Source organism: Podarcis raffonei, chromosome 16 (genome assembly GCF_027172205.1).
Source record: "Podarcis raffonei isolate rPodRaf1 chromosome 16, rPodRaf1.pri, whole genome shotgun sequence".
NCBI classification, from domain to species: Eukaryota; Metazoa; Chordata; class Lepidosauria; order Squamata; family Lacertidae; genus Podarcis; species Podarcis raffonei.
In genome coordinates, this window is record NC_070617.1 from 2,735,553 (window position 1) to 2,751,129 (window position 15,577).

Consider the following 15,577-nt stretch of genomic DNA (forward strand, 5'->3'; position numbering starts at 1 on the left):
CTTCTTGCAGTCCATGGGACTCTCAAGAGTCTCCTCCAGCACCAGAATTCAAAAGCATCCATTCTTTGGCGATCAGCCTTCTTTATGGTCCAGCTCTCACTTCCATACATCACGACTGGGAAAACCATGGCTTGAACTATACGGGCCTTTGTTGGCAAGGTGATGTCTCTGCTTTTTAAGATGCTGTCTCACAATGGAGATACCTCTTCAAAAAGCGCATAGTCTAAACCTTGGCATTCCCTCCCAGAAGTTGTAGGGAGGTCTACCAACCTGGATGGTTTGAAAAAAGGATTAGGCACATCAACAGAGGAATAGGCTATCTGTGGCTATTGGCCATGTTGCCTCCACAACCAGTGGCTTAAATGCTTCCGAATGCTGGTTCATGAGAACTGCAGTTGGGGAGAGCTGATTTCGCACCCAGGTCCCGCTTGTGGGCTTCTCAGTGGGGCAGCTGGTCGGCCACTGTGAGAACAATGTGCTGCACTAGATGTGCCTTTGGGCCTCATCCAGCATCCAGACCCTTCTGATGTTCTTAAGGTTTTAAAATCTCTGCGTAAGCCAATTAATTTTTCACTAAGGGCTGTTAGGGTGAGCTGTGCTTAGTGGATCTGGTGGGCATGTGTGTGTTCATTGCAGTGTGTGTGTGTGTGTGTGTGTTGTGTGTGTAACTGTATTTATATCTGTCTTCCTGGACCAGTCCATCCCCAGCTTGATGCCTGCCACCCCTCAGCCAGCTAAATACCTGCCAATTTCCAGTTTAAACATCAGCACTGAAAATAAGTTCTGGGGCCAGGCTGTCTCCAATGAAACCCTGATTTTAATCACTCCTTTGCTCATCCCATGAGCAGGAGTAATTAGCACTCCTGAGCAGGATTGGATGCATGCATTTTGGGCTCCCTTGACATATTTGAATGACAGACATTATCCCTTGTTAACCTATGCTGCAATAACAAAGGACTGTGTCCATTGCTAGGCCTATGCAGAGCACAGCCATTGAAATTCATGGGCAAGGCTAACTTAGGCTCATTAATTTCAGTGGGTCTACTCTGATGATAACTTCTTACAACCCACTGACATCCATGGGCATGACTAACGTCGATCCAGTTATTTCAGTGTGGGTCCACTTTGCACATTGTTTAGCTAGATACCAAAGAGTTTTGGGTTCATTAACCTAGTGTCAGATTATTGTTCCTTATCAGAGGAGGTTTGTGACAATCTTTCTATAAGATCCGAGGCCAAAAAGGGGGTTATCCAGCCCCTTTCTATAAGCTGGAGGGGTGAAAAGAAACAACTTCTCTTTTTTGAGATTTCCCATTTTGCAAATAAAATAAAAATGGGAAAAGCATCCTGAGGGTTAACACATCTTCAGGAAGTTCCCCAAAACATCAAGTGACGTGTTTCCAATCTTTGGCTTTCTGGGGCGGCTAGCTTAGATGGCTTTCAAATAAGATTGCACAAATTCATGGCCAGTGAATGCTACTAGCCACAACGACTATGCCCTGGCACCATGGACAGAGCCAATAGTTGTTGCCATCCATCTGTCTTGAGGGACAATGGAGTGTGCCTCTTGGGGTGAAGTCAAACCGCTGAAGAATCACAGCGCCTGCTGTGGCTGCAGAGACCAGTAACCCATAAACCCCTGTCTCCTGCGTTGTTTTTGCTGTGTTAGCAGCAACAGTGACCCCTCTGGGGGGCAAGCCTGGACAGTGTGCGTAGAGGTCCTGAGCTGCCCAGATGACAAGACACCCGCCAGTCTCACAGTTGCAATACATTGGCACCAACTTGGCTGCAGGAGTTTCCAGTACAAGACGACATTCAACCGTCTTAGGGACTCCACTATGGATTTGTGTACGGCAGGGGTCAGCAACCTTTTCCAGCCATGGGCCGGTCCACCGTCCCTCAGACCATGTGTGGGGCCAGACTATTTTTTTGGGGGGGGAGAACGAATTCCTATGCCCCACAAATAATCCAGAGAAGGAAGTTATATTAGCCTCAACCAGAGCCAGGGCCTTTTCAACAGTGGCTCCGGCCTGGTGAAACGCTCTGTCTCATGAGACCAGGGCCCTGCAGGATCTGATTTCTTTCCGCAGGGCCTGTAAGACAGAGTTGTTCTGCCTGGCCTTTGGCTTGGAGTCAATTTGATTCCCTCCCCCTCTTTCTTTTTCCTTTCTCCTCCTGTGATGAGGCTGCATTTTAATGTTTTAATGTTGTATTTTAATCTTGTTTTTTAAGTTGCATTTCAATCAACTTGTTTTTTATTGGTTGTTAGCCGCCCTGAGGCTGGTCTTGGCTGGGGAGGGCAGGGTATAAATAAAATTTATTATTATTAGAGATGCATTTTAAATAAAAGCACACATTCTACTCATGTGAAAACACCAGGCAGGCCCCACAAATAACCCAGAAATGCATTTTAAATAAAAGGAAACATTCTACTCATGTAAAAAGATATTGATTCCCAGACCGTCAGTGGGCCGGACTGAGAAGGCGATTTGGCCGCATAAGGCCCCTGGGCCTTAGGTTGCCTAGGGCTCTTGTGTTTGAATCCTGATTGTGGATATCCTGCAAGGATCTGGGTGGCCACTGTGAGAATGGACTAGGCAGGCCACTGGCCTGACCCAGAAAACCCTTCCTTGGTTCTTATGACTACAGGGAGCGAATTAGATGGGGAAGTCCTGTGTCGTACATGAGGCATAAAAATAACTTGTGGATTTCACGACTGCAAGATGTATACAGAGGGCCATTTTGGGTCACCAGTGGCTTCACAGACGTCTTTCCCTTGATCTCTCCATCTGAACCATTGAGTTGTTGTTTAAATGGAATGGTTTGATTGCCTGGTTTTTTATTCTGTCCATGTTTTGGCGGAGGGGTTGGGAACTGGATCCAGCCAGTTCTTTACCCCTCCAGCCTTCCGCCTGGATGGGGCCACCCACCTGTCAATCATTATGACACCAGGGGCCCGCTTGAAAAGGCAGCTTGCAACATGAGAAGATTTACATAATTACAAAAGTGTAACAAAAGTAGACAGAAGCAGTAAATAAAAAACGTACCAAAATATGCACAGGGAAATTAAACAACCCCCACGTGAGTCATAATAAAATCTAAAAACACAGTGAAACCTGATAGGATTAGGATGGAGACCAAAAGAGACCAGCAGAGCAGGGAGATTATTATGTTTAGTTATTTATTGCATTGTTCTTGGTGCTGTTTTGTATCACTTTAATGTTGTTGTTGTTTAGTCGTTTAGTCGTGCCCGACTCTTCGTGACTCCATGGACCAGAGCACGCCAGGCACTCTAATAAAAATCACTTTAGTAAAAATCCCAATAAAGGTTATTACCAAAGATCTAATTTTTTTAATAGAATATTTATTGAGATTTTACAAAAACATAGATTTAAAAAATACAAAGAGAAACATAATAAAAGAAAAAGATAAGGAAATCAAAAACATCATAAAAAAGAAAAAAATAAGAATAAAATACAAAAAAGACAGATGAATAAAAAAGAATTGAAAACAAATCCATTTTTTATAACTTTAAATTCGTTAGCTTGTTTCCTTGACCTCCTCACACCTCCCCTTTTTGTATTCCCAATTAAAATAATCAAGTCAGCAAATCCTTACCCTCTTTCATTTGTCTTAACTCTATATCTTAACATATTGTACCTCTATATTTTCATCCTTTATCAATTCATTTTTGCAACAAGATACAACAAATGAGTGGGGATAACAGGAAAATGAACATCTCCAAATCAAATCAGCCCCTAAGCAATATCTCCTCCCAGTATCCCGCAGAAATAAGGTGAGCCCTGGGAGGGAGGCGTTATTTGCCCCCAGGTGGTTCTGCAAAGTTTCCAGGTCACTCTTTGAAAGCAGGTAAAGGGCTCCTTTCTCAGGGTTTAGGATTGTTTGCACGGCTCCCCTCTCAGCCCGCGCGCTGCTCTCGTCTCTCTCGAGCCGGTAATTTGTTGCCGGTCCCTAACTCTGACATGATTATTAGTGGGGGGGGGAGGAGGAGGGGCCGCCAGGGCTGTGTGTGCTGCTGGAGGTTTTGTTGGTAAAGAAAAAGATTTGAAACAGAGCTCAAGATCCATTAAAGGAAGGGACCGTCAAACCTGAAAAAGCAGCCGAAATCGCGCTTTTGAGGTGGGGCTGGGGGGGAGGGAAGGAAGGAAATTTTAAAGGGGTGGGAGGGAGGGAAAGAGCCGTCAGGGTGCGAAAATGAATCAATAAGCGAAGAAAAGAGAGGGGGGAAGGAGGAGGAGGAGAAGAAGAAGGGAAAAAATCACAAGAAACCCCAGAATCTCAACCGCGCCACGGAAAGTTAATCAATAAACTAATTAACTGCTTGCAAGCTTTGTAATTGTTTGATCAGAAGAATTAGAATGAGGGTCTGGGGGCTGCCCACGACCCTGGGATAAGGCCGAATCGTAGAACTCTTTGCATTATTTTTAAAAGAAGAATTGTTATTTTATTTTTATCTTTTCAATAGGAATTTTATTGTATTTTTTTGCACCCGTGGGGGGAAAAGGAAAGGAAATCTCTCTGTCCCTCTCTTTCTCGTCCCCCTACCACACTTCCTCATCCTCTTTTTTTAAAAAGAAAATAATAATAATTGAAGGATTTGGGAGAGAAGCGAGGCAGACGGAAATGCCGTTCAATTAAAGCGAGATTGGAGGGAAATTTTGTCTCTCAAACTGCTGCCGGCTTTTGATCTCTTTGTTTCCACGCACACACGACGAAGACGACCAAGTCCAGCTTGGGATTTTCTGCTCTTTTCCCCCCTTTTCTTTTTTTCTTTGTTTTGTTCCGGCGTGGTTCTCCCCCCCCCCCCGCTTCCCTCCTTTATTTTTTCTTTATTTTTGGTGAACATTCTGAATTCGAGGCTCGCTCCAGCTTGCTCCTTTTTGAACCAATGAAGGAACCAGACGCCATCAAACTTTTCATTGGACAAATCCCCCGGAATTTAGAGGAGAAGGACCTTAAGCCTATCTTCGAGCAGTTCGGCAAAATCTACGAGTTGACAGTCATTAAGGATAAATACACCGGCATGCATAAAGGTAAGGCGCGCGTTACGCGCAGAGACCAAGCGCTGCGCCCCGGGTACCCTCACGCGTCGGATGCGCTGGTGGCAGCGGTGGGATGGAATAGAAACGGGCGAAGAACAACAAAGCCGATGGGGACAGTACTGGGGGTGAGGGGGGGGGAGAGAGAGAAGAAGGAAAATTCTGAGCCCAAAGTATCGCCTGGAATTGCACTACCCGGTTGGAGGAGGGGGCGCACAAAAAAACGAGCAGATAAATTCGTCGTTCTGAAAGCACCGCCCGGCTCGTCACTGGCGAGCGTTACGCGCGGAGTTTGTAGGCTTAGGGGGGGGGGGGGCTGTCAGAGCAAGGCATTTGAGGGTAAGCGGTTTTTCCAGGAGGAGAGGGAGGGGGGGTTGGGAGATGGTAACAGATGGCCGGAGGTAGAGAGCCAGTAGATTTCTCCCGCCTCCCCCCCCCGCAAAAGGGCACCATGAATAGAACCCTGGATGTCTAACCACCCACAGGATGGGGTTAGAGACTTGCCTGTCAGTAGGATGGAGGGGGGGGGCATCTAGATTCTGATTTCTTGGAGTCGTGTGGAATAAGGTTCGGAAGCAGAGTACCCTAACTTAGCAGGGGGGAGCAGGAATCGTTTAGCGGGGAGGAGGGTGTTTTGAGCAGATTTGGACTGACTTTGAGCTTGGTGTGTGTGAGAGAGAGGGGGGCAGGCGGGGGCAAAAGATTTCAGACCCTTTCTCCAGTTCATTTCCTCTTTTATGTTTTCCTTTTGGAGTTGGAAAGAGGGAGGGGTCCAGCCCCCCCTTTCAGAAAGGGCTTCAGCACTGCCTCTCCTCTTAAAGTGTCGCTAAATAAATCCACGGTTGTTGTTTTTACCTGTGACGGCAGAGCTTCTGGATTTTTGTAACCTAATCGCTTATCAAGTTTTGCCTTTTCTTTTTTTAAAAAAAGGAAATTAAAACCACCTTCTTGAAGAGGAAACAATGTGTGATTTTAGCTGAAGCCCAGTGCTGGGTGACACAATTGCAGCCCCTGGAACGATTTCCAGGTTTCAACATGCCTGTTCCAACAGAACTCTGGAGACCTCTTGGTTTTCAGAACAAGAAAGCTTTCGTCTTTCTTGGGTGGTTTTTATTATTTTTGCCGGGTCATTCCCCCTCCAGATTCCCCAGCAAAACTGCCCCTCATTGTCGCTGCCTCTCCTTCCCAGGCCTTTATTCTCAGCTGTGTAAGAGAGTAGCCACCTCTGAAATTGTTTTGTTTAAATTGGATTTGAAACCACATTTCAAGATGCATCAAACTTTTGTAGGTGAGTGGCAGGAAAAGTTGCAATATAAGATTATTATTATTATTATTATTATTATTATTATTATTATTATTCCCTGTGATGCTGACTGGTAAACACTGCTCTGCCCTCAGGTGCTGATTCAGAGGGAAAAGAAAGCGAGCAAAATCCATTTAGTACACCCTGAAGGAACACAAGGAAGGGGATGGAGTATAATTAAGAATATTAAGGGGTCTGGGGGATTTTGGGGTCTTTTTTAAAGTGGCAAAAATTCATGAGGTCCAGCTTCGCTTAATTTCTGAGATTTCATCAGCATCCAAATTTTGGCAACTGATAGAGGCGTCTCGTATGTGTCTGGGCTTGCTGATCCAAAACCCTGATTAATGGACGTTGTTTGGCAGGTATTTGCGGCACCGTTCCGTGAAAAATGGTTTTGGCTTCATAAACTGCTGGGAGAGGGGGCAATAAGAGAAAGAAGTAACATTTGCTGAGCCCATTTGAAGCTGCTCTTGTCTTTGAAGTCTAGGAAAAGAGAATTGATCACCCATCAGGCCAGCTGGGAACACAATAACCAGGTGTGAGGCTCTTGGGTTTGTTTGTTTCTCTTCCGTTTTATTGCAAATGGTATTTGGTAGATTTCGCGCAGACAAGGAAGTTGCCAGCTTTTTGCGATCAGCCTGTGCTCCTGTGACTTGGACAAGGGTTCCGCTGACAAGTGTTTACAAGGGGACCATGTTTATCTCCAGTGCCGTGAAAAAAATATCTCTCCCCCCCCACACACACACCAGCCACGCCACCCCCAAGTTCCAATAATTTGAGCTGCTATTAAAGGCGGAGGAGCAAGGGCAGGAAAAGGAGTTGGCAAGCTTTGTGAGAAGGGAAAGGAGTCTAGATTGAGGCCTAGAGCCTGAGTACGTTGGAAGTTGCAGGGCATGGGATATGCCCCCCCCAATAAAAAATAATAATAAACAGGATGTTTGAGCAGGAGTTAAAGTTTCATGTTTGGTGGTATTAGATGTTTGGCGTTGCAAAACACTGGCAATAAAATAAGATCAGTTAACGAACCAATTCCCTCAGATTTTGCATGCAAGGCTTGGGGGCGGGGGACAAACCTCCAGGTCTGGAAAAACACAAGCATATTCTAAATCTGCAATATGATGCAGTTTGAATATATTTTTTTGTTTAGAATTCATTGAGTAGCCTCGGTTTCTCTGTAGCTGAAGAAGGGAAAAGGTTGGGTGTTCTGAGAAGCCGTTTTGGATCAGTGTGTGGTTGTTTTTCCCCCTCACCACATCTGACCAGCCCTCTCAGGGGGGTCCTTGGACCCTCATGCACAGCAGCCAGTGCAGCAACAGGCAAGGAGGATGGGAATTGTAGTCTAGCAAGGGCACCACATGGCTGCCCTTGCTCAGAGGATCAGGCTTATGATCAGAGGGACAGGGCAATGATTGACAGCCAACCGCAATGGCTATGCCAATGGAGGCAGGATAAGTCCTCAGTTTCCTGGGCACATTCTGCGTTCCTGGCCCTTGACCCAGGCAAATTGTGGTCCCTCCTTCCTCCACCAGTACTTTTTCTTCATATTTGTGGATGCCTTGAGCCAGTTGTGGTGGTAAGCTAGGGTTCGAGAACCCCATTCAGCCACTGGGTGAGACATCGGAGCCATTCTCTGTTTCTCAAACTAACCTCCCTCACAGGGTTGTTGTGAAGGTAAAACAGGGAGAGGGAGAACCATGTACGCTGCCTTGAGCTCTTTGGAGAAAGATGGGTAATAAACGTAAATAATAATAATAATAATAATAATAATAATAATAATAATAATTATTTATTTGTACCCGCCCATCTGGCTGGGCTTCCCCAGCCACTCTGGGCGGCTTCCAACAAAGACCAAAAATACACTAAAATGTCACACATTAAAAACTTCCCTGAACCGCCTTCAGACGTCTTCTGAATGTCAGGTAGTTGTTTATCTCTGATGGGAGGGCGTTCCACAGGGCGGGCACCACCACCGAGAAGGCCCTCTGCCTGGTTCCCTGTAACCTCACTTCTCACAGGGAGGGAACCACCAGAAGGCCCTCGGAGCTGGACCTCAATGTGCGGGCAGAACGATGGGGGTGGAGACGCTCCTTCAGGGATACTGGACCGAGGTCATTTAGGGCTTTCAAGGTCAGCACCAACACTTTGAATTGTGCTCAGAAACGTACTGGGAGCCAATGTAGGTCTTTCAAGACCGGTGTTATGTGGTCTCGGCGGCTGCCCGCAGTCACCAGTCTAGCTGCCGCATTCTGGATAATAATAATTAGCTGGTGCGAGTTTGTAGCAGAGTCCAAGCACCCCTGACCCCGCCAAGGAATCTTTAGAAGCGAAATCTCTCCATGGGAAAACAAATGCACCTCATTGCTTTAGCGCATGAGTGCTAAGGTGTTAGGTTCCCATTTCACACATTCTGCATCTAGCAAGAATGATCCTAACCCACCACCATCCTATTCTAAAGAACTGAACACCTCTTTGGCTTTTAAATTGACAGGATTTCAGCGGAGCTGGTGGATCAAACCAGGTGGAGAAGACCCTTAGGCAGGCTTCCTCAACCTCAGCCCTCCAGATGTTTTTGGCCTACAACTCCCATGATTCCTAGCGAGCAGGACCAGTGGTCAGGGGTGATGGGAATTGTAGTCTCAAAACATCTGGAGGGCCGAAGTTGAGGAAGCCTGCCTTTCGGTATAACTAGGGTTTTTGAGCTTTAAAGAGCAGCAAAGGGCTGCTTGCAAATGTGCTTTTGAAACAGCCTGTGCTGCATTTTGAAGTCCTGACCGTCGTGGCACAGTGATGTTGAAGTGATGTCAGGTGATTGACAGGTGATTGGTCCCACCCACCTGTCAAATTTGGCCTGGCAGGGATGGGGAGAGAAAGATCTGGTCTGACGGCCAGACCAGAAATGTTCCCCACCCCTGGCATAGAAGTATAAGAAGTTGGCATGTCTAAATAATATCCACCTAACAACCACAAAGGGACGCGGATGGCACTGTGGTCTAAACCAGTGTTCCCCAACTTTGGGCCTCCAGCTGTTTTTGGACTACAACTCCCATCATCCCTCACTAGCAAGACCAGTGGTCAAGGATGATGGGAATTGTAGTCCAAAAACAGCTGGAGGCCCAAGATTGGGGAACACTGGTCTAAACCACAGAGCCTTGGGCTTGCCGATTAGAAGGTCGGCGGTTCGAATCCCCACGACGGGGTGAGCTCCCGTTGCTCAGTCCCTGCTCCTGCCAACCTAGCAGTTTGAAAGCATGTCAAAGTGCAAGTAGATAAATAGGTACCGCTCCAGCGGGAAGGTAAACAGCGTTTCTGTGCGCTGCTCTGGTTCGCCAGAAGCGGCTTAGTCCTGCTGGCCACATGACCCGGAAGCTGTACGCCAGCTCCCTTGGCCAATAAAGCGAGATGAGCGCCGCAACCCCAGAGTCGTCCATGACTGGACCTAATGGTCAGGGGTCCCTTTACCTTTACCTTTAAGAATCACACAGCTTTGGCAGTGAGCTTGCCGCCTTCTTCCTTGCTCAGCAATTTCCAAAAGCCTAATCGCCAGAGATGAAGGATGCCCAACAAGTTATTGTTTACATAACCCAGAACTGAACAGTCTCTCACTTTACATGACACAGGGACACACAGGGAGGTTGAAATCCATTCTACACTTACCTGGGAACAAGAGCTGTTGAACGCAGTGGAACTTCTTTCTGAGTCCACCTGCGTGGGATGGTGCTCCCAGTTGACATTCCTAAACCGTGCTTATTCTGAAGCCAGCTTCGCCAAAACCTGAGAGGCTTACTTCTGAGTAAACACGCTCACGAGGGTCTCTTTCTGTCTTGCACCCTTAATATTTAGACACTGGTGGTTGGTGCCCATGGAGACCGGTGGGGTGGAAGACAGGGAGACCCACAGTGGGTGGAGTCAGAGCCAACGATGGGCGGAGCCAACGGATTCTCCATTGCCCCCAACCTCCTCCCTGCTGCGTTCTGCTAGGACAAAATTGAAGCTCAGGCTAGGAAGATGACCGGGAGGACCAAACCACAGGCTGGTTGAAAGTCTGAAGGCATGGAGCCTCCATAATGCTTAGGATGTACCTACCGGTCTTGTCAGATCACAAAATGCCGAAATCTACAGCAAACAGCTCCAGGTTCCAGACAGGGAGATAGGACAGCAGGGGTCTGGCAACTTATCCCACCCTGTCTTTATATTGTTGTTGTTGTTTAGTTGTTTAGTTGTGTCCGACTCTTCGTGACCCCCTGGACCAGAGCACGCCAGGCCCTCCTGTCTTCCACTGCCTCCCGCAGTTTGGTCAAACTCATGCTGGTAGCTTTGAGAACACTGTCCCACCATCTCGTCCTCTGTCGTCCCCTTCTCCTTGCGCCCTCCATCTTTCCCAGCATCAGGGTCTTTTCTAGGGAGTCTTCTCTTCTCATGAGGTGGCCAAAGTCTTGGAGCCTCAGCTTCAGGATCTGTCCTTCCAGTGAGCACTCAGGGCTGGTTTCCTTCAGAATGGAGAGGTTTGATCTTCTTGCAGTCCATGGGACTCTCAAGAGTCTCTTCCAGCACCAGAATTCAAAAGCATCCATTCTTCGGCGATCAGCCTTTTTTATGGTCCAGCTCTCACTTGCAATATTTTAAACAATTCAAGGGGCAAAGTCAGCCTCCTTTTCCAGGAAGATTTGAACAGTGTGTGCCGAGATAAATAAAAAATAAAATCTGGAATGGTTGTGGGGCTTTTATTTCCTCGGTCTGTCTGTATACACCCCCCAAAATAAGGGAAGTGCTCCTTAAAGCACAGCTGCTGGTGGTTTTCTTTTAAAGGAAAGATAGGGCAGGCTTTGCCAAACTGGAGCCCTCCAAGTGTTTTGGACCACAATTCATATCGGCCCCAGCCAGCCAGCTGTGCAACATTGCACGCTTTTAGATACGTATTTTTCGCTCCATAAGACGCACCTAGTTTTTAGAGGAGGAAAACAAGAAAAAAAGTATTCTGAATGAAAGAGTGGATGTATGATTTTTGTGGTTCATTCTGTGGCCACAGACATGTGATTTGATGGTGAGTTTGGGGTAGCCCAATGCAAAAATCCTGAGGATCCATGTGGATCCTTGCTTTGTAACCACGTTTTTGCACCATTGTGGCCCCAGGCAACAGCGGATGCGTGATTTTTTTGGTGCAGGCTGTAGCCATGGACATGCTATGTGATCTGATGGTGAATTTGGGGTGACCCAATGCAAAAATCCTGAGGATCCATGGGCTTTTACCTCCTCCCTCTCAGGCAGCCTCCTTTATCTCTAGCGTCCCTTATCTCCCTCCCGATCGCTTACTGATCAGCTGCTTCCTTTCAACACCCACTTCCCTCTTTCTAAAAAAAAAAAAAAGTACGATCTGCTTTTCACCCCTGGGCAATTCGGCTCCAGGGACCACGCATTCGCTCCATAAGATGCACAGACATTCCCCCTTACTTTTTAGGAGAAAAAAAGTGTGTCTTACGGAGCAAAAAATACTGTAACTCTTTGTGAAGGATCTTTGGGAAATGATGAAGGAGGCCTTTATTTCGCTAGTTCAGATGGTTGCTTGTGGTGTGGGGGTGTGCAGCAGAATCTCAGGGGTGTCTAGCTAATAAGGAAAACTTAGGGGGAGAAGAACTCCACCCCTCTCAGGACAAATACTCCCAAGACGGGGGGGGAGCTCTCCTGCCCCCCCCCCCAGCATCCCATTTCACTCTCATTCCGTAAAACTGGTGCAGAAGATTCAACTCTGCTGCTCTTGGTTGCTTAGGTTGAGTTTGGTACAGCAAGATCTGAGGAAGAGGGGCTTTGGGGGGGGGTAGATATGAAATTAATTTTGCCCAGGGCAGCTGTGATAGCTGGTTCCGCTCAACCCCCAATTTGGGGCTGGGGGTGAGGGAGGGATACGGAAATTGCCAAATCAGAGCGAACAGGAACAGCTGCCAAATTTAATCTCTTAATTGCCCCAACGGGAATGGCTCATTATAATGTAGGAGCATATTAACTAACTAAGCAAAGAAGGAAAGGAGAGACAGGTAGAGGGGCTTGAAGATAGACAGGCCTCCCCCCTCTCTCTTGGCTCAGACGGTGGACCCTGCTGGATCAAGCCCAAGGGAGGCCCATTTAGACCCAACACACTGTTTCCGTTGCAACGGACAGCTGGATCCTTCCGGGAAGCCAAAAGGATCCTGCCCCCATTGCCTCTTCCGCCACAACTAGCATTTTATTCGTTCATTTATTTGCCGATTTATAATCCACTTTTTCAAGGCGGCTTACAACATGTCGAAAACACCACATTTATAAATATCTGTAAAAAATTATTTGGAAACGTCAATAGAACCTCGGTGGATGGTGGAAAAGAGAAGCTCGTCTTGGGAAGGCCTTTCCTAAGCAGCATTTGGTTTTCGAAAGACACCTGAAAGAAGTCAGGGGTGGTTCCATCTGAACTTCTAGAGGCAGGGAGTTCCACAGGGCAGAGCCCGCTGCATTAAAGGGTCAGTTAAGGCCAGCTGAAAGGGACGTGGGTGGCGCTGTGGGTTAAACCACAGAGCCTAGGGCTTGCCAATCAGAAGGTCGGCGTTTCGAATCCCTGCAACGGGGTGAGCTCCCGTTGCTCGGTCCCTGCTCCTGCCAACCTAGCAGTTCGAAAGCACGATGGAGGTGGAGATGCTCCTTCAGGTATACAGGACCGAGGCCGTTTAGGGCTTTAAAGGTCAGCACCAACACTTTGAATTGTGCTCGGAAACGTACTGGGAGCCAATGTAGGTCTCTCAGGACCAGTGTTATGTGGTCCTGGCGGCCGCTCCCAGTCACCAGTCTAGCTGCCACATTCTGGATTAATTGCAGTTTCCGGGTCACCTTCAAAGGTAGCCCCACGTAGAGCGCACTGCAGTAGTCCAAGCGGGAGATAACCAGAGCATGCATTACTCTGGCGAGACAGTCTGCAGGCAGGGAGGGTCTCATCCTGCATACCAGATGGAGCTGGGAGACAGCTGCCCTGGACACAGAATTGACCTGCGCCTCCATGGACAGCTGTGAGTCCAGAATGACTCCCAGGCTGCGGACCTGGTCCTTCAGGGGCACAGATACCCCAATCAGGACCAGGGATTCCCCCACACCCGCCCACCCCCTGTCCCCCCAAAACAGTACTTCTGTCTTGTCAATCTGTTAGCCTCCATCCATCCTCTGACCGCATACAGTGGTTTGCTACCCATCAGACAACTGATGTAACACAGAGATTCAGGTTGTGGTTTCAATTGTGTCTGGTTTAAATCTCACCTTGACAAGCTCGCAAGCTTCTGGGACCAGCCTCTTGCTCCTGAAACTTCATGTAACAGGAAAGCAGAGCTTGGGCTTGACCCTACATTATTTCCATGCTGCCAATGGTTTCACTTCCTAGTTTCCTGCAAATCAGCCTTCTGAAATGGGCGCAGGAGCAGACTAGCCTGGGTTTTTCATGGTCAGTTGGCATCCCCTCGTCTGAGAGGCGGGGTATAGGTTAGGCCAGGTGCAAAGGAAATCCTGGGCCTTGCAGACTTGAGTAAATGAGAGAGGCGTCAGTTGGGACAGATTTCTTAGACTGGAGTAACAAATCAAATTCCCTGTAAATGGTACCAGAGGCCAATGGACCTCATTTGGCACACAGAAATCTTGGGAATGCCTCTAGATAATTTGCTGTCGCTCAGCAACCCTGGGATAGGGGGAGAAATTTGATGGAGTTCTCATTTAAAGGCACACTTTCCAAAACAATTCACGGACCAAAATGCAGCCCTCCTGCAAAACTCACACCCCTTCGAATTTTGCAATGCAGTTCCCCACCCAAGTGGCGTGTACATAAATGCATATACTGTGGTAAAGTGTGCATAAGAATGCATATAATGTACAAATACATGTTGTATTAGGAGGAACTGCTTTGCCAAAATATGTGTCATAGGCTAAAACTGCATGCGAGCGTGTGGATATTAGGAGAAAATTGCACTAAAATACGGGTGAAGTTTCTTGAGGACTTTTTTTTAAAAAAAGGATTTGCAACCTGAGGTGGAAGTATGAAGAACTGAACTTCAATTTGGGAACTGAAAACAGACACATCTGCCCATCCCTAATCCCAACCCCCCAAAAATTGGGTAACAAATGGCGTCTGCAACAAAATGTTGCAGCATGGAACACTCCTGCCAAGACACCCTATTCTGTTCCACCTCTTGCTTGTTTTTTCCAAGTTTTTCTGCCCCCCTCAACACACACACTTTTTGATTTCCCCTGCAAGTGGTTTTTTAATACATTAAATTTCTTACGAGTTCCCCCAAGCCTGCAACCTCTCTCTTAATGCGTGGGTGCTGCTGCTTTGAGCTGTGGGAAGACTAGCCGTCAATTGGATAATTAAATTTTGCTATGAGGACGCAACACTAGCGGCCCACCTTAAGCGGCTGCTGTGAAGTTTACTGAGATGATCTATCCTTTCGTGAGTTAAACCATGTGAATCTGATTTCACTGAAACCAGAGAGCCCTTACAGGCTATGGCTGTAGAGGGTTTGTATGTGTGTATGTGTTTCTTCTTCAGTTGGTCTGATTTAGGGGACGAATGGGCAAAAGTGTGGTTTTTTTCCTGCTATTTTGCCATGCTCTGTGATTTCATCCGATACCTCATCTGTCTCCCTCTCTCTGACCTTAGTTAGTCCCCCAAAAGAGTATCCTGAGCTGGCTTTGCAAACAGATATGTAGATTAGGGTTACCAGACATCCCTGGTTCCTGGGGACAGTCCCCGGATTTGCAAATCTGTCCCCGGGAAACGTGGCCTTAGCAGCCCGGAGCCAGCCTGGTAGCGCAGTTCGCTCTGGCTGGCTTCAGGAGCTGCTCACTGCCGTGGCAACTGCCATTTTTCCTCACCAGAAGTCCCCATATGATGTGTCTTGTGCGCATAGGATGTGTCTTGTGCGATCTCCTGCCCGCTTCCCCTTTTGTTTTGAATGATCGGGGGAGGCTCGGGAGTCACGGGCGGATGGCCCTTGCCCAGTTTTTTAAAAACTCTGTGCATTTATGTTTCACAGGGTGCTAAAGAAGGTTTTTGCACCTTTATACAATATGCATGGGACGCGGGTGGCGCTGTGGTTTAAACCACAGAGCCTAGGACTTGTTGATCGGAAGGTCGGCGGTTCGATTCCCCACGACGGGGTGAGCTCCCATTGCTCGGTCCCTGCTGCTGCCAACCTAGCAGTTTGAAAGC

General features: G+C 47.5%; 1 protein-coding gene across 3 annotated transcripts in view; it reads left to right on the plus strand.

The window, feature by feature from the left end:
• The first annotated feature begins 4,185 nt into the window (after window positions 1–4,185).
• The window catches only part of CELF3 (CUGBP Elav-like family member 3), a 79,799-nt gene continuing 68,407 nt past the window's right edge, over window positions 4,186–15,577 (plus strand). For 2 of the 3 annotated variants that reach the window (XR_008328013.1, XM_053368945.1), the window contains exon 1: window positions 4,187–5,054. Coding sequence is in view for 2 of the 3 variants with exons in the window: in XM_053368945.1 (XP_053224920.1) it covers window positions 4,910–5,054 (145 nt within the window). In the remaining variant the exon portion in view is untranslated. Of the gene's footprint in view, window positions 5,055–15,577 lie in introns of all 3 variants that reach the window. The other variant, XM_053368946.1, reaches the window with a different exon arrangement.